General features: G+C 46.3%; 1 protein-coding gene across 1 annotated transcript in view; it reads right to left on the bottom strand.

The window, feature by feature from the left end:
- Window positions 1-496: 496 nt before the first annotated feature.
- LOC122373626 (protein transport protein Sec24A-like) overlaps window positions 497-23,086 on the bottom strand; it is a gene marked incomplete at its 3' end in the record, with an annotated part of 43,467 nt that continues 20,877 nt past the window's right edge. The window contains exons 17-22 of the mRNA XM_043351893.1: window positions 21,958-22,133; window positions 21,112-21,222; window positions 19,699-19,882; window positions 14,309-14,435; window positions 7,065-7,262; window positions 497-600 (exon numbers count right to left, since the gene is read on the bottom strand). Coding sequence (XP_043207828.1) covers window positions 497-600; window positions 7,065-7,262; window positions 14,309-14,435; window positions 19,699-19,882; window positions 21,112-21,222; window positions 21,958-22,133 — 900 coding nt within the window. The remainder of the gene's footprint in view (window positions 601-7,064; window positions 7,263-14,308; window positions 14,436-19,698; window positions 19,883-21,111; window positions 21,223-21,957; window positions 22,134-23,086) is intronic.

Below are 23,086 nucleotides of genomic sequence, written 5' to 3'. Positions count from 1 at the left end.
GTTGTAACGCATCGCTGCCTATGGTTTTGATTCAAATTAATCGTATTTGAATAAAAAATGAAGTGAGTAGTTAAAAAATGTATTGTATCAAAACTGCACTATGAAGTGCGTGTCCATAGCACAGCTGACGTACTTTCCGAAATTTGTTAGAGCTCAGACCCTACTAAGCCGATACAAAACGAAACCCATACCACGGCTGACGGACAAGTTAGCCTGAAAACAGCCAAGCTTTGCTGTAAGCCAAACATGAGTATTACACATATAACAGTGTTCTATGGCTCGGTAAAGTGTCTGATATGCAACCGCATATAGCGTAGACACGTCATATATAGGCTACGACATACCGTAGACTATATATTTCGCGGCGTAGATTTGTCTCAGAACAGTGTATGTAATACTGCTCGATAAAGCGAAGGTACGTATAAGTGTTCTGCTAGGTAACTCAGTTGACAGACCGACCGATGAGATAACGGAATAGTCAAGTGACCCAACTTACCTGAATATGTGCAGTGCGGCACAGAAGGACCTCGTGGCCTGTAGGAAGGTGATGAAACTACGCAGGCGGCGGCTTTCGTCCGTTTCAAGCTCTGGTAGCTCAGACTGTGGGCAGAGTAGAGAACACGGGTCAGGTCAGGTCAGGTCATAGCAGACACGGCGGCTCTCGTCCGTTTCCAGCTCTGGTAGCTCTGACTGTGAACGGAGTAGAGAACACGGGTCAGGTCAGGTCAGGTCAGGTCAGGTCATGGTAGACACGGCTCAGACTGGTAGCTCAGACTGTGAACAGGGCAGAAGTCATTGTTCAGATCATAGGTCAAAGGTTAAAGGTCAAGGGAGAGGTCGGTCAGAAACCAGTTCATGGTCCAAAAGCGTGGCAAATCAGACAAGTAAATCAGGTATGTGGAACAGACAGATATGACAACTCAAGACAGGTATGACAACTCAAGAAGGTATGACAACTCTGACAGATATGGTAACTCTGACTGCGAACAGGACGGGGTCACAATCAGATCAGGTCAAGGAAAGGGTCAAATTAAAGGTCAGGTTAGAAATCCGCGTTAAAGATCAAATCACATTGCAACGCAAATTTCTATCCAGATTTGATGGGAAGTCACGTCAGGGTCAGTTTAAACGTCATATCAGAGGCCTGTTTCACTAAAAACTTGCTATTACAAGTGTTTGAACAAACTTAATCACCAGCGGCACCTCCGATAAAAAGAGTTTGCAAATAAACTTGTAAACAGTAAAGATGTTTGTAATCAAGAACTATAACATGTTACAGATATTGCTTCTTTTTATCAAATTATGTCTAGTATTCATGTAAAAAATGCATGAATGAATTATAAATAATGATGCTGTTTCTGAATGGTATAAATGATAGTTCACAACATCTTATTATTGAAAGAAAACAACACGCAAAACATGTGACAGCGGAAGACAGTTGAATGCAATTATGGCGCGCGGATGACAAAACATGACGATATTTATTTTATTGCTCGTAGCTGGTTCGTAGGGATTGTGCTAAGTAAAAAAGAGCATATAATGACTCAGCATATCATATTTGTTTTAAATAATTGATTGCTTTGCATCATTGCACAAAAAGTGATAAAATTCCGAACATAAGAGCCACTGGAATTTCGGGTTTGTAAGTACAACGTTTTCTTTCAAGTTTTTGGTCTTCGTGAAACAGAAAGTTTGCGATTTCGATGTTTCTTACAAACTTTTTTCTTGTAAAAAAGTTGGTAAATTTTAAACTCAAAATTCATGCTCGGAGGTTTCGTGAAATCCAAATTTCAAATGTTGATAAACATTTCTATTAAACTCAAGTTTTTTCTTTGTAATTACACACTTTATTTGTTAGTGAAACAGGCCACAGATTGAAAACGGGCAGATGTTAGATTTGAGCCCAGCCGTTGAAAGCAAGCAGAAAACATTCATTAAACATTAAAATATGTAAACGTCTTTTTCATAATATAAGGATCAAAGGCAGTAATCACACGATTTAATAAACTGAAGAGGTACTCAGAAACAACAACACTTGCTTTAGCGCGAAATCATAGCAATGGCTTCAAACAAAATGATTGGATACCGACATAAAACATGTCCCGAGAGGCTTACAGAAGAGCAAACCCGTTAGAGAGGGCAGCAGCACTTGACCTTACATGTACTCTGACACTGTTGTTGTGGAGGGAAACATATTTTCAAAGGAAAACGGAACGGATACTGGAGTGTAAAGCACAATGAGATTGGAATGAAGACAAGCAGCTTTGATGTCCAATAAGAACAAAGCTACGGCGGGTGGATAACATTTTCAAGTATAACAAAACAGTGTGATTATATAATTTCAGCACACAAAGGCGCGTCTACAAAGGCACATCTAACCTGCATATCTTCATGTGAAAGGGTAGCAGAGGGATAAGTGAAAAGCTGTGTTGCATTGCACATGAAACCAGTATAACGCCTTTTGGGGCGACTAACGGAGCGAGCGAGAGGGTGGGCCTTGCACGTGCGAAATTGCGAGGGGGTACCTCCAACTGACTTGTGCACGGCACCCTACTAACCGGTCTCTAGCGATGTGCCAAATTTGGGCACAATCGGCCCAGCCGTTCTCGAGATCTGGAAGCGGCACCCTGCACGTGCGCACGTGCAAAATGGGTCCCAACTGACTTGCGCACGGCACCCTACTAACCGGTCCCTAACTGTGTACCAAATTTGAGCGCAATCGGTGGAGCCGTTCTCGAGATCTGGAAACGACCCCTGCACGTGCGCACGTGCAGCAGCGCCCCAACTCTGGCACATGGATATGCAGTGCCTAGTGGGTGCCTACCTACATGCCAACTTTCAGCGCAATCGGCCAAGTAGTTACCGAGATATTGCAACAATTACAAAACGGACACCTCTTCGTTTTGCACGTGGCACGTGCATAAGGGGTCACCCACATGCATCGGGAATAGTCCAACACTTGGTAGAAGGAATGAAGCTACCCTACAAAAATTGCCGCGTGTAACCGCTCATACTCAGAAATTTCCGCTAATCTAAGGAAAGACTACGCTCGCTTCGCTCGCTCCGTAACTAGCGACGGTCGCCAGAAAGAAGCAGCCACAAGACACTTCGAGATCAAACTATATAGATTACCTACAGAGGATACTTGAGACGAACTAAGAACTGATAACGGCCAAAACAGACAAACCAGACGAGAACACATGTTATTGAAAACAAAACAGAAGATCACATATCACATATTAACCATAGACACAAACCACAATATAGACATTGAACATATACGAGTAAACCAACATCTATAAGGCAAACAACACCTACTTTGCGGTAGGACGGTATGCACATCACAGAATGGCTCGTACATGCATCATATTCCCCAAGTTTTTGGAATAGCCCTTGTCGCTCTAATACGCTCAACGAATCCATAAATTCCAACCATTTTACCCTCCGGGAGCGTCCAATACAAACCCCCTCACAGGCCCTCTATTTCAGTACACACTTTACCAAACCGTCTCGAGATGCCAATTCTCAGGTACCTCTCACCAGAGAATATCAAAGTTAGCCTTAACTCGCCGCTATAACGCTTCACTGAATAAATATATCCAACACATAACAGTCGTTGATTTAGAGTGTCCCATTTAAAACGCGGGCGGTTATGCCATCTCAAGGGCCCACAAAAGACCCTCGTGGGTCCCCAGAGGGCCCCCGAGGCGAGCGTATGAGCTCTGTTTGGAATTCTAAGAATCAGGTGGCTGAGGTGCTTGATAGTCTGGGAATTTCTACGGAGTAAGGTCATATGTGGGGTGATATATACGTTGCCTGTCTTTGGGGCTCTGCGGGGATATTATGTAGGATATATGAGGCATGCAGGCAATACCCGCACGTGGGGTTCATAAAAAGACAAACGGAACGGGCTTGACGAAAAGACCGATGAATTAACAGATGACAGGCTGACAGACAAATGGGGAAATTAATACATTGTAGCTGCACTGCTGACAAACACAACTTTTATCATTCGATTTTCTCCCAAGCCAAGGAGAGAAACATTCACTGTTAGCACGAATGCTTGTGTGTTGTTGGAGCTTTTGGGTGGGCGCTACAGTACAGAAAGGTTATCAAGCGCACTAGCACGAATGCTTTAACCCTCGCCGGACCTATTGGTTTTCTACATACGCGCCGGCCGAGGGGGGGGGGCGGGTACGACCCCCCCTCGCCGTTTCGCCCCTGGTGGAGCTAGCGCGTCGCGGAAAAAACGAGCGTGTGCGCCGTTACAAGACGCAGAGATTGGTACCCGATTTTAAGGTCCTAGGTCAACCGGTGACCTCTGAGGTCAGGTCAAGTGCCCCAAGGTACGGTTCAGTTTTTGGTGAATAACTTCGCAAAAAATGGCCGCAGAGCGCCGATTTTGGCAGCATCGTGTTCGCCTCGCTCAGGCGCGTCGAATGATATACTTTTTGTCCGGGTCAGGTCAACTTGGGGTGTTGACCTCAGGTCAAGGTCAGGTCAGCACCCCCAGGTCACGAAGTTGGTCGAAAGAGGTCATGTCGCATATCATTCGATTCGGCAGGCCTTCCTGAGTCCATTGGTGCCTTCCCCGACTCGCTAGCTCAATTTGATCAAGAGTTATTGACGAAAAACTAATTTGACCTTGATGACGTCATAAATGACGTCACGCAAGGTCAACATTGCAAAAGTGACGCATCTAACCTTGCAAGGAGTGCATCAAATCACGATTCTGTGTGCTTGAGATAGTTGGAGATCGTTCCCGGCGCCAGAATAGCAGTTTTCATTTTTCCCCATTGACTTATAATGGTGAGGTCACGAAAATGACCTGACCTCATATGACCTTTAGGAAAAATCCGAGATATACAAGTTGTGGGACTCATAATGGATACTAGATCCTGCAAGTTTCATTTCCCTGTGACATCTCCTCTGGCAGTGAGGGCGTTGCGAAGTTGCGACATCTGAAGACCGTGCAGAGGTTCACTTATGACGTCATAGGTCAGTGACCTGACCTGACCCAAAAATGCGGTTGGTGTCAAAAGATGCGGCTTGGATCAAAGGTCAGGTATGCCAAGTTTCAGCTCTCTATCGCCAGCGTGTTCGGAGCTATCGCGAAAAAAACCTATGGGGGGGGGGGGGGCGGCACCCGCCCCCCCCCTCGGCCGGCGAGGGTTAACCCTATTAGTGGCAGGGGGGGGGGGGGGTTGTTTTCATCCACCCCTCAGGTTTTTCGGGAATATCTCCGAAACCGCTAAAGCTACGATGCTGAAATTTTCTGACTTTTCCTAAAACTAAATTGGGCACATTCCCTGATCAAGTTCATAACTTTACCAGGGGCGGCTCCAGAGCACTGGGAATTGGGGGGTCCTATTCGTGAAGCGAGTCATTTGGGCGAAGATCACGATGCTGATGTATTACATATAACTGTATGCACCAGTTTTACGAACAGTGAATGAAAGGTATCATGTGATAACATATACAAAGTTATTGTGCATCCTCTTTTGACACGTTTTTGCTATAATAGGCGGATCCAGGCGTCCAAAAAGGGGGGTTATTTTTTACCTCCCAACATAGGTGCCCTGACACCGCCTATGCATGACCAATACAATTGTAGTCGTTCTCTCATAAGAAAATTGTAACATAACAAGACCATTACCACCCTTTTTAGAAACAGTACCAACAAAAACCTTATTTACTATACTTTTTGTGTACCCCCAATCTCAATTATCTGTATCCGCCTATGATTTTTGAAAATGCATATTTTTCAGATCCATGTGAATTCCTGGTTCATTCTCTATCGATCGGCAAAAGTTGCGTTAAGATTGGTGCAGAAACCTGGCCGTGATAAACAGTCTAAAATGTATCTGCAATTTGCCCATTTTTACCCCCCCTCTACGCCCATTGAGATTTTTTAATTTTTATTTTTTAGAAATGTAGATCACATTGAGCGAAATCGAATGCCGTTTAAATTTTGAAAATCGGCCCGTTAGATCTCGAGATATCAGGGGGGGGGGGGGGGTCGTAAACAGCCCCCCCTTGCCACTAATAGGGGTAGCCAGGAGCCTGCCACTAATAGGGTTAATACATATTAAGAGCTATCGCAATGATTTGCGAATTGTTTTGTAACGTGACGCCACATAAACCAGAACAGCATTCGTAAACTTCAAAAATTTCAACGAAACGTCTGAATAACAATTTGCTTTTCCCATCCTCTTGAATGCTAAAAATTATCACACTGGCACCAAACAGAAAAACATCATTTTGAGAACTTTGGTGGTATCGCATACCTATGACGTCACAGTATCTCAGCAACAGTGAGCTACCAGGCTCGTAGACATTTATGAATTATTCATCAGCCCGACTCTGCTGCATTCACGACATCCGTTTGCCTAACTAAGCTGACGTTTATTAGAAGCGAAGACGCACAACTGTATCGTGGTGGATAATAGGCCTGTCTGAACGCACTGGGGCGTGAAGGGAGACAAGAAGGGAGCTTCTGGGCTGCTGGTCTCGATGTCTGACACTACAGAAACCGGCTAAACAGAATATAAGTGTCTACTTAGATTACATAACGGAACTTCATTTGAATGATGAACAGTTTATTGGTATTTCGCTGGTTCAACTCTTATATTTTCTCATTTCTGAACAGAGCTACAGTGAGTTTGTTTGGAATATTATAAATAGCCGTTATCTATTCAATAACTTTGGTAACTTTGGTAGACTTTGGTATTGTGGAATCCGACCGAAACGCTAAACGTTTTCATCGAGGTCATGATTTGGGTGAAACTCTGGCGGGATTTTCTAGAGCAAATATCCGCTCCTCCTTTGAAATTTAAATAAGTTCCTAGTTGTTATTGGCCTAGCTTTCAACTTCAAGCGATCTCAAAATAGCAGCTCCAATAACTATGAATCGGTTTACCATTTTCAGCATAGGTACACAATACACATCCCTTAGCAATCCCTCCATCCCTCCCTCCTCTCTCTCCCTACCTCCCTCTCCCTCTCTCTCTCCCTACCCTCCCTCCCCTCCCCTCCCTCCCCTCCCTCCCTCTCTCCCCTCTCACCATCTCTGCCGGCAGCTCTGCCGCCATGTTGACCCCCAGCGCTGCCTGCAGGTACCCCTGGTCGGCCCTGCTTCCGACCATGATGTAGATCACATCCAGGCAGTCCATCAGATACACTCCAGATGAGTCTATGAACTCTGATGAGAGCTGAAGACGTGGAGGCTGGGGAATGACGATGTCCTCTTGTTCGACGGCGCCCTGAAATAGAGAAAAATAGGGAGAGGTCAGAGGTGTAAAGGTTGAAGTTGGTTGAAGGGGTGAAAAGGGGCTCCTTCGGCCTGGTAATGTGTATTTTTTTCTTTCTTTTTTAGTGTCGAAGCAGCGATAATAATGATTATGATGAAGAAGATAATGATGACAATGCTCCTGCTCCTGAATGATGATTGTCATCAAGCTATCAAGCGATTATCATCAAGCATTATTATCGTCATTCGTTGTGATAGCGCACAACAACAGCCAATGCAAGTTTGTAGTAGAGGGTACGGTGACATGGTCAGGGCAAACTGAGGAGGGATAAGGAGGGGGGGGGGGAGGGTGAGCAGGGGATTGTGCGATCATTTTCATCACAAACTTCATTGGTAGGTCCAAACTCAGTTTTTATAGACAAACACCGCACTTATTACATAAACCATCCCTCCTCAGCCGACCTTACACCAAAGGTCACCTCTTTTCCGCCCCACACGTGACAGCTTTGCTGCGCCCCACCCATTCCACCACCTAACCACACCAATATCACTATCCGGCGGTGCCCTGGCCAACTGGCCACGTGACTGGAATTCTCTCATGGCCCCACTGGTTCTGTTTAATCTCTGCTAAGCTGTCGAGCGTTTGGTGGTACTGGAAGCTATCAGGGTAAATTGGCCTGGCGGCTGTGGCGGCGGAGGTCGTCGTCTGATGGGTTTTTGTCTGGAGGGGTAGAGGGTACGTTGGATGGGGGGGGGGGGGGTCGGGCTAATAGGTCGAATTAACAGGTTGAGCTGAGGTAACAAATCGGGAACTAGACTTGCTAGTCAACAGGCTGAGTGAATAGATCGTAAGGTAACGGACCAGGGCCCAATCTTACCAATGCCGTGGATGCAGAGGCCGTGGATGCCAACCACGGCGGCTGATCCACGGCACTGCATTTACCCAATCTTACCAATGCCGTACCACGGCATTTCTATTCACCGCATTTTGCCCACGGTACAATTCAGCGCCAGCAGAAAACACGCAATGTGATTGGTCAATTCTTGTCACCTTCGCTGTTGGAAATTGTGCGTATTGCTTGTAACAGGTATAGCTCTCTATTTAAAGTTTTGTCGGGCGTTTATTTGTTTTAGAGACATATATATGTGTGAAGGATAAGTTATTTGTGGAAAACGTGATAGCAAACTATGAAAAACTAAAGCCTGCTTAAAGAATTCTCCTGAAAAGCGGATTACTGGCCTAATAAACTTCCGCGAGGACATTCTTGCGCTGAGAAAATCGAGTGGATTAGTTTTCAACTTCGTGTCGCAACTCATCATTTCTATTTACTTGCTGTTAAGATATTGCAACAATTTTTAGATAAAATTATTGAAGTAACGACCTAGTGATAGCTCCGCTGCTGTTTTTAAGTCATTGGAATAATGCAATTGAAATGCAGCTTGTAAAGTTTAAACTTTGGGTTCATGCACCGGGCCAGCTCAAGCTATAGCCTTATTTTTCTGCTTTTTACAAGCATCAGGGTTGTGGAGTCGGAGTCGGAGTCGGAGTCGGAGTCGGTCGGAGTCGACAGTTGTGACCGGAGTCGGAGTCGGAGTCGATTTTAGAAACCCGAGCCGGAGTCGGAGTCGGAGTCACCGAAAATCTGTCGACTCCGCAGCCCTGCTAGGTCTGCGGAGTCGGAGTCGGGAGTTGGAGTCGGTCGGAGTCGACAATTCTGCCCGGAGTCGGAGTCGGAGTCGGAGCTGGTTTTTGAAAGCCGGAGTCGGAGTCGGAGTCGGAGTCGCCGAAAATCCATCGACTCCGCAGCCCTGACAAGCATGATAAGAAAAGGAATTCCTCAAAATATTGAAGAAACTCTTCTACATCTCAAAACCATATCAAGAAAAAGGCTTCCAGTTCAGAAGTCAGATTGAGACGCATGAAGACAGCATGCTTCGTAGCTGTCTGTGCCAGACAGAAAGTGGTAAAATATGCATTGTGAGTGCTGATATAATTGTTTAACAAGTTTACGGTATTTAATTGTTTTAAATATTTACTTAGAAATCATGAAGTATGTTTGTGAGACGTCCGGACGGGGTGAACACTGAAACACCCATATTATAGCATATAGATAGGTTTGGCATTGGTAAGATTGGGCCCAGGTGCTAAAATCGCCTCCACGATCTCGTATGGATTTGAAAAATAAGACCATATAATGAATAAACATGTTTATTTTTATGGATTTGAGTGTGATTTTATCCCTGGAAAAACATGTTTTTGAAATAATCACTATGCGTGTAATCGTCGCTCTAAGATGTCAAGGGCATTATATGAAGAATTCTTTACTTAAAAAATAATAATAATGTCAAATATTGCATAGTAACATCCTCCCAGCGACCTATCCCTTTCACAACACCCGCCATTCACGGCACTAAAAGGTGGCGTGAATGGAACGGCCACCGACAGCGCAAACAGCTGATTATTTACGTTTGTTCTGCCGCTCTCGCGGCAGCTTGTGCCACTGCCCATGTTAAAGCACTGCCAAAATGCCGTGGATAAACATCGACCGCATGCCGTGAATGAGATGGCGTGAATAGCTATCCACGGCATTGGTAATATGCCGTTGCCGTGAATGGGCTCCATTCACGGCATTTTGCCTATTCACGGCATTGGTAAGATTGGGCCCAGGATCCAAGTGTAATAATGAGAGCTAATAGACCGAGAGCCAGAGTTGCGGGCCATCAGGATGTGAGCTAACATATTGAGCCAACACTGAGCCAACCGGCTGCATTTGCAAGCTAATAGACCGATAGCCAAGCGCGTGAATCACCAAGGATGTTAGCCGATGTTTGCATGCTTTGGAATATCATCAGCCCCCGCCCCATACCAAACTCGTTTAAACTTAACTGCACTGCCCTCCTTATAGCGAATTTCCTCGCTACCCATGACCCCAACCTCACATGACGGATGAATACACACAACGTAACTTGATAATCGATTTAATGAACCCCCGACAACGCACAAAAAGCCAAACACCAAAACACAATACATCAGTATTTTCTCACATTATTTTCAGCCGCAGCTACAAGTTTTATGATGATGACCAGAAGGACGAATTGTGATGACCTATCAACAAAAGACCGAGTTTTGGCGGAAGCCTTATGGCTAAAGCGCACATCATATGGTCATGTTGGGTCAAATGGATTGGCATTGAGGCCGTGAAGGCTTTCTTCGCTGGTTAAGTGGTTAGTAATGCGTCATGTACTTCGTAGATCTTGATGCGGAAGTATAGCGGTGAGGCGTATCGATTCTCGATGAAGCAGGAATGTGCTGAGAAGATGAAGTATTGCTTTTGAGGCCCATTGAATGCGCAAATTGTACAAGATTGAAGACCCAACAGTTGATTCTACCTACAAGCGCCACGATATGTTTCGTTGAGCGTACCATATAACACAGCTTACGTTTAATCACTCCAGTATGTGCTTGGCAAAATAACCCTCTATGAACTCAGCGAAAACCCGGTTAGGACGGTTAAGACGTGCACTTGGTAAAATGCCCGTGAACGCGACTTTTGGCGAACTAGTAAGCTCGTCTACCGGAAGTCAACAGTGAACAGAAAGACATAAATACAGGGAGGCGTTGTAAACATTTTGAACAGCCTCTTATAATGAAGCTAAAAAGGCAGCGGCGTAACCGCTCCCCAATACATTTTATTATCTCTCTGTTCTCTCAGTGCCTTTCTTTACATTCCGATTATAGAAAAGACACATTAGATCGGGAAATATTGCTACGAAGTCTCGAGAAAACTTAAAGAATATATCTAACAGAATAATGATTCAGCGTCACTTAGAACTTCTTTCAGCCGGCTTTCGAATTACGTAACCACCTCCTCACCATTACCCTTACACCACGTGACCTTATCACTTCCCCACCTAACCACACCACGTGACCACCAAACCTCGCCACTTCCCAACCACGTGACAATCAATACAGAGACCACCACCGCGGCTGACGTCACTTTATACCGTCTTCGTGACGTCATTAAGACCTGGACGTGACGTCATTTTCTGGCCGACGTGTGACCCTTTGAGATGAGATGGGAGTTTGACGTGATATTATAAAAGGCTAGGGACTTGGAGACACAACGTGGCATTACCCTCGCCTCACAACGGTGCGGGGGTGGGAGTGGGAAAATGACGACGTAGGAATGGAAGAAATGGATGCTAAAATTAGCAGTGCAGAACAGGCACGTATCCAGGATTTCGCTCAGGGAGGGGCGACAGCCGAGAAGGGGCCCGTGGGTCAGCTCAAAGGGGCCCCACATGGAGACTGTCTTGAGTGTCTATCCTGGTGTGAAAAATTGAGAATGTCGAAAAACAGTGAATTTACGATAGAATTCGGCATATTGCAAATGAAAATGCATTGTCTTGGGTTTGTCGACCTTGATAAAATGTTTGCATTTAACTTTCGTTGAAGTTCGTTTTTGCAATCCACTTCCTTTGAATTTCGTTCACCCGCGCCGTGCTAGGGGGAGCGTATTCACGTCCCCCCTCTCAGGTTGTTCGTGAATATGGTAAAAACGCGCCGCCAATTTTTTTGTATACCAGAGGCCAGTTTTACCATCGGAAAAATAGCCGCAAGCCGGATTTTTTTATTTGCCTAAGGACCGCTTTGACCTGACCTTAAAAATGATTGAGGCATTTCTGACATTATTTTTACGCTTTTTCGATTGTCGCTTACTGCGTGTCACTACGTGGCCCAGGAGCCGAGTTAGATGGGGGCGTGACCCCCCCCCCCCAGCACGACAAGGAAAACTCAGGCCACAAGCACGGCGTGGGTTAACATTATGAACATGAGTTATTAATCTTGTATTACCTCTTTGCACCCCACTAAAATTGGCAAACGATACTTTTCAGACTCATTTCCATATATTTACAGCATTGTAATTTCCTCTGCCTTATAACACCATGGGGCATAGCACCCTTAAAACATATTTGGTCCTATACACAAACATAAACAGTTTACACCTTCCTTCACGCATTGGTGCATTTGCGTGGCCCGTCTGGCCAAGCCGGGACGGGGTAACGGGCCAAACGCCCCGGCCCGGGGAGAGCTGGGGTATACCTCCCGGCTCCCCGGCCGGGGAGATTTGGGTTGCATTGTTCACCCATTCACCCATTGTGTTGTGCTGCTCACGCTAACATATTACTCATTTTTGTCAGTTCAACTATGAAATCAATTTAATGAGCAGCTCAAATAAAAAAAACATGCGAATTTGAGACTACGTTCTGTACAGAATGCTGAATGTATGTAGTGTGAACTATGGAGTTGATTTTGTTTGGAGAACAGGAGCAGTCCCACGTCGGGTCAGTTGAAAGGGGCCCTTCATCGGCTGTTGCCTGTTCCTCGGGCCCGATGGCCTTGGCAAGGCCTTCTCAGCGGGCCCTTCCGTTTTTGGGGCCCGGCCAGGACAAGCTGTTCCTGAGACTGGGCCCTGAAGCGCATATCTAGGCCCGTTTTCTTGGTAGGTACTAGGTACATTGTCGAGGTCAAGGGCCCATTATTCAAGCTCAAAAGCCTGGTTCAAGGCCTTCTGTACAGACTTTTCCGCTTTTTGAGGCGTCCTGGGTCCCAGGTTTTCATTGGCTTGGCCCGGTCCGCTTTTGGGGCTCGTCCCGTATGGGCACCAGCAAGGCCCACGGGGCCCTTTTTGGACCCGGAAGCCTGGGCAAGATCTTCTCAGCGGGCCCTTCCACTTCTAGGACCCAGACAGGCAAAGACGTCCCAGTGACTGGCCTCGGAAGAAGATTTTTTCGGATCCGGTTTCCATAACTTCTCCAGGGCCAATTAGCTCAAAAGTAGGACCTTCGGACCCGATAAGGATTTGGGGTCCAAAACCGATAAGGTTTGGGCCCGGCAGGGCTAAAGGGGCCCTTCCTCAAGCCTGAAGACACGGCCATATCCTTCTGAACGGGTCCTTCCGCTTTTGGGGCCCTGCTGGGCTCCAAATTGCCCTGGCTATGACCAAAAGTGGGACCGAAGGGCCCAGTTACGGACCAGTTTGTGGCCCGGCAGGGCCCCAGGGGCCCATCACTGAACCCGAAGGCTCAAACAAATCCTTCTGAACATGCCCTTTCGCTTTTTGGCCCTGCTGGGCCCAAACTGTCCCTGGCTAGGCCCAAAAGCGGGCCCTTCGGGCCCGCTTTGGGGGCCCGGCAGGGCCCAGGGAGGGGCGACCGCCCCCGTCGCCCCCCCTTGGATACGTTCCTGGTGCAGAATTGGTTGGCCGATGAAGTTATTAATAAGAATATTGCATTGGTTAGGATTTAAAATGATTAGGAAGGGGATTCGTCGAAAAACTTCGATAAGCCCGCTTTTATCAGGCACAAAAATACGTCATTTAAGCAATTTTGTCTAAACGATTTTCAAAGTAACTTTATTTTGCTGGAAATTCCACCATACTGATATACATTTCGACAGCTAAGGCAATATTAATTATATTTCTAGGTGCCGATCCCTCTAAACTTTAAGCAGCTGACACTTTTCGAGCGTTCTACACAAATATATGTCCCCGTCTCCCGCAGGATTCCTATGCATTCCACAAACATCCGAACTATGTGCGTCGTAGAGTTTCCGCCGTAGATATTTATGGAATAGGACACTACGTCTCTCTAGTACAATGTGTCTTTCTTACTGTGTGGAATTAATAGCCACGTAGGTTTGAGAACTACAAACGCTATTGAGAGATAGTGACATTTGATATTGGATGAGGTTCTTTTGTCCAGATAAATTACCGACACAAAAACGTACTGACATCTTTGAGAACAGGATATTTTCAGAATACCACAGAAATGCCGAGTCACGGGAGGATCTTACCAACAGACCCTATATGACATTCAGAGGACAGGACACCTTTTACATTGGCAAAACCCGTAATAAAAACATCTGTAAAAAAATCAAAAGATGAATTACCAACGTCAAAAGATCGCCTAGAATTTTAACATTCCCACTCAAAAACAAAAACATCTCCTCCGCCATATTGCTCTGACCATTTTCTTTTTTCTTTTGTGGCGCCTCACCTCGTCGTTGAGCAGGTGCACGGCGTACAGGTTGGGATGTACCGACATCATCAGCTGAGCCAGCGGCAGACACTTGAGTTGGGTCATGGCGTAGGATCGCTCGTCCAGTTTGGTGCTGAATCCGGACCTGTGAAACACGAGGGGGAGGTTAGATGTAGACCAGATGAGACAGAGAGAAGAAAGGAGGGTGAAGAGGGAATAAATGAAGAGCTGACGTAAGATGCGAGGGAAGGGGCTATACGCTACACCCATGTATTACCTAGTAGAAAATTGAGAGAGAGAGAGAGAGAGAGAGAGAGAGAGAGAGAGAGAGGGAGAGAGGGAGAGAGGGAGAGAGAGAGAGAGAGAGAGAGAGAGAGAGAGAGAGAGAGAGAGAGAGAGAGAGAGAGAGAGAGAGAGAGAGAGACCCAGTGCACCCCGTCTATGTAATTACAAGACACTCTTGTTCCACCAGACACCTAACCCTACGATCATTCACATCAGACGCATCTATACTTTGTTCCGTTTCAAGCTTGCAGCCGAAGTGCCCTGCTGAAAGCAGTGCGTGATTTCTGTATATACAGCTCTTACATTTTAAGACGCAAATTCTTGAGCGGAGGAGCGATCTGCCGAAGAAAATCCGACTGCAAACTTGATATGGAACAGACTATAGACAAAGCACCCAACCAGCCGTGCCACAAGGCTCTGAAGCGAGATACCCGAGCTATAGAGCTTGAAATTAGAGCTGTCTTTGAGCGTCCCAACAGAGGGTACCCTTATAATCTTCACAGTGCAGCAGACATCAACAAGTTCACTTCACGCCGTCAGGGTTTCATTATCTGTGAAATATATCCTCCTCTCAACCATCCAATAATATTATCTTCTATCGCTGAGACATGTTCAATGGTATAGAACTCTGTGTCGAACTATAGAACGTGTCGAATTCATTTCAGTTGTGTGCTATTATATCCCACAAAATGAGATCACACCTATAAAATGTGTCCACTGCTACGGTATCTGTACATTTGAGATCCTCCGGTTTGACACAAAGCCAACCACTGACGTATGAAGCCAAGACTTTTTATCGCATAGACGCGACGAAAAGTAGATATTTTAAGAGCGACCTGCTGAAATGCAGCACGTCTGATTTCAGTGATATCAGCACCATCACTGGGTCATACACCCAGGCAGTGTTGGATTGGTAACAAGACGCCAATGTCAATAGTCCAGCTTCCTTTGGGCTGCCTTCTATCAGGTGTTCTGTACGACAACGGACACCCTGTGTTTTATGTTAGAACAAAGGTCGTTGTTGTCACTTCTCTCATTTCACCGAAGTTTGATCTGCTACGGACATTGCGAGGATCAGTCAGCTTCTATATCATTTTTTTGAAGGCGAAAATTATGTGGAGTATTGTTTTCAAAGTTGCTTGGTTAGCTTTGGTTGTTTGAGTTAGGTTAGGTTATCCGGCAGAGCTCTGTCCCATTAGAGCTACTGACTCAAAGTCAATTGAGTACATCAAGGCAAAGAGATTATCCATTGAACCATAATTGAACTTATCGCAGAAAATAGATTTTAAAATACTGTCACCTCTGTAAATGAGCCATCCCAAAAGAGAGGGCGAACGCGTCCTATCACGAGGAATTAGAAATCGCGTGACGATGGGTTAGCTTCAAGGTCGATAATAGAATGTTCATCGCCATGTAGAAAGCAGCATCTAAATTTCCTGAGATTCTACTCAGTGCTTGGGGCTATTGTCTACTTAGTAGACTCTACCACCTGTCAAAGCCAATATAGCTACCGGTAAGAAGACCAGGTTGTTGGTACACCACACTTGCTCAGTCTAATGAGAAGACAAAATATCGCCTCAAAGTCGCTGAGGAAGTGCGAAGTGAGTTCGGTCTACAACGAGAGACAACTACGTCTGACTTCTGAGTACCTATTGGGCGGTAGAAATGATTCAAAAAGGGGGAACACTGTGGCTCTTCGCTGTACATAGTGTTTTTATCTTTACCTTTGACTTAACGACTAAAACACAGGTGGGATTACTCATATCCAACTCACCGTCCGAGGCACGAATGACAACCGGCGGGTGGGGCGGGAGGGGGGAGGGCGAAAGGTCACCTACCCTGAATCACAAGAGGACGTCGGACCAGGAGGGGGGAGGGGGGCAGTGGCCGATGACAAATGGATGGGTCGAAACTCGAAAGTCGTGATTAACCACAAAAGCAAAGTAATTCAAGAATCGACAAAAAAGCAATGAATAAAAGCACTGATGGAATATTTTCTTTTGCACGTTATTTTGTGATAAAGTATTTGATTTTCCTCGAATCTGAATATGTAGAAAAACCAAACATGAAAATGAAAACCAACCATGGTCTAACAACGGGAGAAAGATTAAACCCGTTTTGAAAGGCATGCCCCGGCATCGTTGGATACCTACTTCAATTGTACTGAGGCCTGACAGCTTGTTAGCCAGTCATAGTCCTTGGTAAGCATATCCTTGTTTCTTTCAGTCTTCCATAATCGTTGTCTGTATGTCACACTTTCATCCATTCTACTAGTCACTCAGAACACCAACCATCCTACTAACCAGGGCTGCGGAGTCGGAGTCGGAGTCGGAGTCGGTCGGAGTCGACAGTTGCGACCGGAGTCGGAGTCGAAGTCGGAGTCGATTTTAGAAACCCGAGCCGGAGTCGGAGTCGGAGTCACCGAAAATCTGTCGACTCCGCAGCCCTGCTAGGTCTGCGGAGTCGGAGTCGGGAGTTGGAGTCGGTCGGAGTCGACAATTCTGCCCGGAGTCGGAGTCGGAGTCGGAGCTGGTTTTTGAAAGCCGGAGTCGGAGTCGGAGTCGGAGTCGCCGAAAATCCATCGACTCCGCAGCCCTGATCCTAACCATTCTCTGAGTCAGATGTATTTCATCATCCATCCGTCCGCCACGACACCTGTGTCTGTCTGTCACACCCCTGTCTGTCACACCCCTGTCTGTCACACCGAGCGGACCCCAGCCGCGTGACAGCTCATACACCCTCAGTGCCACCCTGTTATGAAGTCCCCGCGTCACACGTCAGTAGTTAGTTACCCTCAGTGTGGGGCTGGAGTGACACCTCCTCCTCCACTCTTTCTCAACAGCTCTCGTTAAGTGTGGATATCACTCTCCCCAGGAGGGGTTCGAAACTGTGCGAAGCTCTCGTCTACAGCAACACCACTCTCTCCTAGTGCGGAACAGAGCTCTCAACACATCTATCTTCGTGGACGATACTACTCTTTCTCCAAGCGAGGTCTATCCACTCTGCGAAGCTCTCGTCGAGGGAGATACCCCTCTCTCTTTCGCTCGTCATCTCTACAACTCTACTCTAATCATATCCCAAGGACAACATTCCTAAAACCCGTAACAACTCTCCACCACCAAACCATGACTTTGAATCAACCCCTTCCCATCTCCTTCCTTTCCATCGCCATCCTAACTATCTTCCACACACTTCCACCTTCCACATTCGCCGCTCCACCTGCTCCACTCGACATGACCCCCTACATTCCACCGGGCGTTCCACCCGCTCCACAATGCTCCAAAAGTGGAACCTGCGGCCCAGGCCAATACTGCGCTCTTTACAAAGGAGATACGTGCTGTCTAGCACGCACGTGTTATCCCGAGTGTCCTCCAACACACGTTTGCGAGCAAACAAGATGGAGATGTGGTGAACTGAGTTGCAAGTGTCCTCCGTGGCTGGTATGTAAACCAAGAAAGGAGCCGGTATCAATAGCCGCGCCTCCAGATACGTGTAAACCCAAGTGTAAGGAGGGAGAGGTCTGCCTACGAACGAGCTACGAAGAGGCCAGTTATAAATGCAGGAAAGGTTTCCCTGGCTGTTGGGTGTGGACCGATTGTACGGTGGGGGCGTTTGGGGATCTGGTGGCAAAGAAGAAGGAGGAGGAAGATAAGACTGGATAGAGGAGAGAGAGGAGGAGGAAACAAGGTGAAGGGAGAAGAGAGGGTCAGAAGAAAATGTAAAAAGAAGAAATGATGATGAAAAGGAAGAAGCTTGAGGAACATACATAAGAAGACCAAGAAGAACACAAAAACATTAAAAGCAATGAAGAAAAAGGAGTGGGGAAACAAACAAGGAAAATACCCGAAGATTGTGAGCGTACGGCAGAAGATGGCATCAAACAGAGCCAAACACTCGAAAAAGAAGTCAGCAGAAAAATAAATAAAGTCCTACAAAACAAAAAGAGAATGGAACAGAAAACAGGGATTAAAGCAATGAAATATGAATCGACAATACCGCAACAAAATGAATATAAAAAAGAACATGGAAATATAAAACAGACGAAACTAAAACCATGGATGATATAATAATCCATGTTATATCATCCATGCTAAAACCACAAAAGAAGAAAAACACCGTGGCCTTCTACAAAAAGTGAAGGATGTCTTCGTAGCAAAAGAAAAAACAACAGGAATCCACGCGCCACACACATGGACACAATAGGGCGACAGCCCGGCTCTGCCATCTATAGACGACGTCCCAGGCCTGTCATAACCACAGTAGCACTGTGGTTTTCACAGGTTTTATGCCAGCTCCAGGAAGGTGGCGTTGAAAAAAAAAAAAACAGTCAACATGGTTTGATAAAAAGGATCCTCTTGTTTCACCACACGACAGATTTCTACAAAAATAGATCTTTGCCAACGGATGTTATGGTATTAGAATAGTATGTACGTCCGCGTTTCGGTGTAGTTTTCAGTGCTATTTATGGAACTTTGTTTTCTAAATGAGCGTAATGCGTCATCAATCGGTATAGCAATATGCAATCAGTTTCGCTTGTTTGATGCCAATGTGAATCGTGGAGAATGCGATAAGGTGTTGTACGGGCAATGTCTCTTGCGAGAATGCGAATGTGTGTGAACTATGCGAAACTACACTTACATTGGGCCTGAGGTGAAACTGTGCACCAAACAAATTGCTTTCCATGGTTGGTATCTGTTTGTGGTATATGAAAACCTGTATTTTCTCATCCATGACAACCTTACGAGTTGCGCTTTATTGGAACTTTGTGGTTTGGTGTGTTTTTGGTTGTAATGTAACGCTAGAGTACTGCTTCGAACTCGGGTTTAATAGCGCATTGAAAAAATGAAACGGCAAAGACCGAACAATGAAGTCGCACAATTTACAAAGTCAAGCAACGATGCTGTGGTCTCGTAGCTGCATCGTTCAAGCTTCCAAAAATTTCCCAAACCTTCACGCAGGAGTTTCTATCACCGAATTTCCCGAACTCCACATCTCTTCTCTAATCTACCTCCCTCACCCTCCCCCCTCTCTCTCTCTCTCTCTCTCTCTCTCTCTCTCTCTCTCTCTCTCTCTCCCCTCTCCCTTCCTCCCCCTCCCTCCCTCCCTCTCCCCCACAAACCCACCTGAAGGCCGGGTGTTTGATCAGCGCCAGCGCGAACAGTGGCAGCAGCTGCAGGGACCTCGGAGCCTCCAATCCCGGCCCGGGGGAGCTCAGAGTCGCCCGGTACGCTCCCAGAGAGTCGATTACGGCATTCACGACGGCCTCACGCGCGTCCGGGAGAGAGGACGAGAGGCACCGGTCCACGGCTGGGGAGAGAGGGGCGAGTTAGTTACAACCGGATAGACAGACAGGCAAACTAGGCTTTTGTGAGAAGGCGATAAATGCATCCTTTTGCGCAGTTACACACCTAAGCTAACCCATAATGGCGAAGAGACTGATAAATACTTCCTACCAAGACAATTACACTCACCCCAACTAACCCATTTTAGCTACCTTGCATACCGATACACATGGCCTAAAAAGTACTCCGTCTGGCCTATACTTGCCCATTTTTACAAGCACACTCGTAAACGCCTCCTGGCCACATCCCTGTCCCACTCAAACGAACTCATTTTGGCAAGCAGACCGGTTAAAGGGACAGTATCACCATTTTGATGAAATTTGACATTGCATAGGCCCCACCTTTCTGGTCCGGGAACTGAAGACCGATCCTTGAAGCTCCACACCGTTATCCCGCTATCGCCGCTCAAAGTACGAAAGGTGTACTACACTTTGAATCGTGCTTCACTATCTTCACTGTTTAAATGTTTGCGCCGTTTTGAATTGACCGCCAGTAATAAAACTTTTACCCTGGTCATTTCATCAAATTTTATAAAGCCAAAACGTTTTTCGCACTTATTCATCACCGTTAAATTCATTAAATAGTCGTAGGCAATTTCCGCTGTTTCCTTCGGATTCTAGCGGCTCAACAAAGGAATTCCTTCAGCTTGAAGGAATTCCTTCAGCTTGTCACGTGATATCTTCTGGGCAATACCTAATGCTGCCTTTCCCTAACGACAACTCAATCAGAAGAGCGGCCGCGTAAGCGTAGCGTCAATAATTTATTATCTGCGCCAGTTCTGTAGTAATTTCGCAGGCTTCCAAAGTGGCGGCCATGCTTGTAGTGGTGGTTCGCTCATGAAAATGACTCGCTCATGAAAAAATATTTTTCACCGAGTTCGGTCCTCAAACTATGTTTTTCTGATTCAGAAAAGTAAGAAATGCTAGTAAAAAAAAATCAGCTCCATACATTGATTTTTTTCGATGATACTGTCCCTTTAACACATCCTTTCCAGACCCCTGCCCGCAACTCAACTAACCCATTTTGGCTGAAAGCTAAAAGATGCACCCTAGCGCCCCCTGTCCCACTCACAACACAACAGACTTTGGCGATGATCCCTACCTGGTCAGTGGCCAGGTCCCTGCCTCGTCCCATACAAACCCATCTTGGCGAAATACCTCCTAGTCAGGCCCCTGCCTCGTCCCAAATACTAACCCATCTTGGCGAGCAGACTGGTGACGGCCTCCTGATCGGCTCCCTGGATGACCTCGTGCATGTTGGGCGTCACAGGGAGGCAGAGCGTGTGAACGCGGATACGGCGCTCTCCTGAGTGGGGAAGAGGGGGAGGGGGTTAGAGTGTGTGTGAGGAAGGGGGAGAGAAAAAAGAGGTGAGAAGAGAGGAAAAGAGACAAAAAGGAGGGAAAGAAAAGGAGAAAGAGAGAAAGAGGGAGAAAGAGAAAAAGAAAATAACAGATGGAAATAAGAGTAATGAAGAAAGAAAGAGGAAGAGAGAGAGAGAGAGAGAGAGAGGGGAGAGAGAGAGAGAGGGAGAGAGAGAGGGGAGAGAGAGAGAGAGAGAGAGAGAGAGAGAGAGAGAGAGTCGGGAGAGCCATCTAGCATATAAACATCACAGAAATCAATGGTCACATTCCAAACTTTTAGTTTGTGTTCTAAGTATCATAATAAATGGACCATTATTTCACATGTCTACCTCCTAGCTCGCTTTTCACATTATAAATCGTATCATCATCACTCACGTAAAAAAATCATTCCCATGTAACCACTACTCTAAATCTAAGATCCGATTAATTTCCGATCACATTGCTCTACTCATATTCTCTTTCCTATCCTAATTCCTAACCCATTGTCTCCCTATCCCATTCCCTTTCCCATCCCACTATCTTTACTCTATATAACCTCTACATTACATACCTACTCCTGTGCTATTCCCTCTTTTAACCCCCTACTATTATACCCTTACTATCCCCTTATTATACCCTAATTATCCCTCTACTATCCCCTTATTATCCCCTTAATATCCTCCCCCTATCCCCCATTTACCCTTGCTCGAAGTGTAGAGCAGCGCCGCCTGGAAGCACGTCGTATGGGTGTCGCTGAGGGCTTCTTCTACCGACACCTGTATCCCGAACCCGGCGTCGGGGCTGACGTTCGGCAGGGACAGCAGGTCCGTGGAGCGGACGAAGAAGTTGCCGTGGAATGTGTGCATCGCCAGACCGCTGTGAAAGGGTGAGACGGGGGTTATAAAGGGGTTACATGGGGGTAAGAGGGGATTTTGTAAGCGTAAAAATGTTCTCAGAAATGGCGCCAGTGACGATGACTTGGGGAGGGGGATGTACGGACAGTAGTGGTTATCGACGCCCATAACGATATACTAGAAATTGGTCAGATGAGAGAAAGTGAAAGCAGGAGGATAAGATAGCGGGGGAAGGCAGTATACCGTTAGCATTACTTTATTATGTAATAGAGGATAAAATTAAATAGAGGATAGATAAAATTAATAGAGGACTAGATGGCATGTTTTGCGCTATAACTTTATGTTTTGATTAAATTGGTTTTACGGATGCATTATGCTGGGTTAAAAATCGTTTTATTGGTATTATTTGGGTCCTTACCCATACCCTACCCTGTCCATACCCTACCTGCCCATACCCTATCCTGCCCATACCCAACTTCTATCCTATCCTACCCATCACCTAACCATACTCTGCCCTGCCCATACCCTGCCCTGCCCATACCCTGCCCTGCCCATACTCTAACACTGCCATTATCCTACCCTGCCCATACCCTACCCGCCCCATACCCAACTTCTACCCTATCCTACCAGTCACCCAACCATACCCTACCCTGCCCATATCTACTCTGCCCATACACTACTTAGTACTCATACCCTAGATGGCCAGCTTTCGGTATATTGATCTGAGAGTAAGAATGCTTTGTTGCTGAGTCGATCACTAACGGTACACCAGCTCGTTAAAATGTAACATTCGCAGCCCTCTCGGCGGTTGCCGGCTGGCCGAATGCTACCTAGGGACGAATTCGGGCGAAAAACTTTGTCGCTGACCGGCCGCGAACCATCCGCCCTCGGATTTGGAGACTGGCATCTTATCCACTCGGCCGCGCCGTCAGCGTCTGAATGGCGAGTATTAGAAAAATATAAAGCACACGGTAA

This window comes from Amphibalanus amphitrite, unplaced genomic scaffold (genome assembly GCF_019059575.1).
Source record: "Amphibalanus amphitrite isolate SeventyFive unplaced genomic scaffold, NRLGWU_Aamphi_draft 001524F_arrow, whole genome shotgun sequence".
In the NCBI taxonomy this organism is placed as follows: domain Eukaryota; kingdom Metazoa; phylum Arthropoda; class Thecostraca; order Balanomorpha; family Balanidae; genus Amphibalanus; species Amphibalanus amphitrite.
This window is presented reverse-complemented; position numbering and strand designations above follow the sequence as displayed.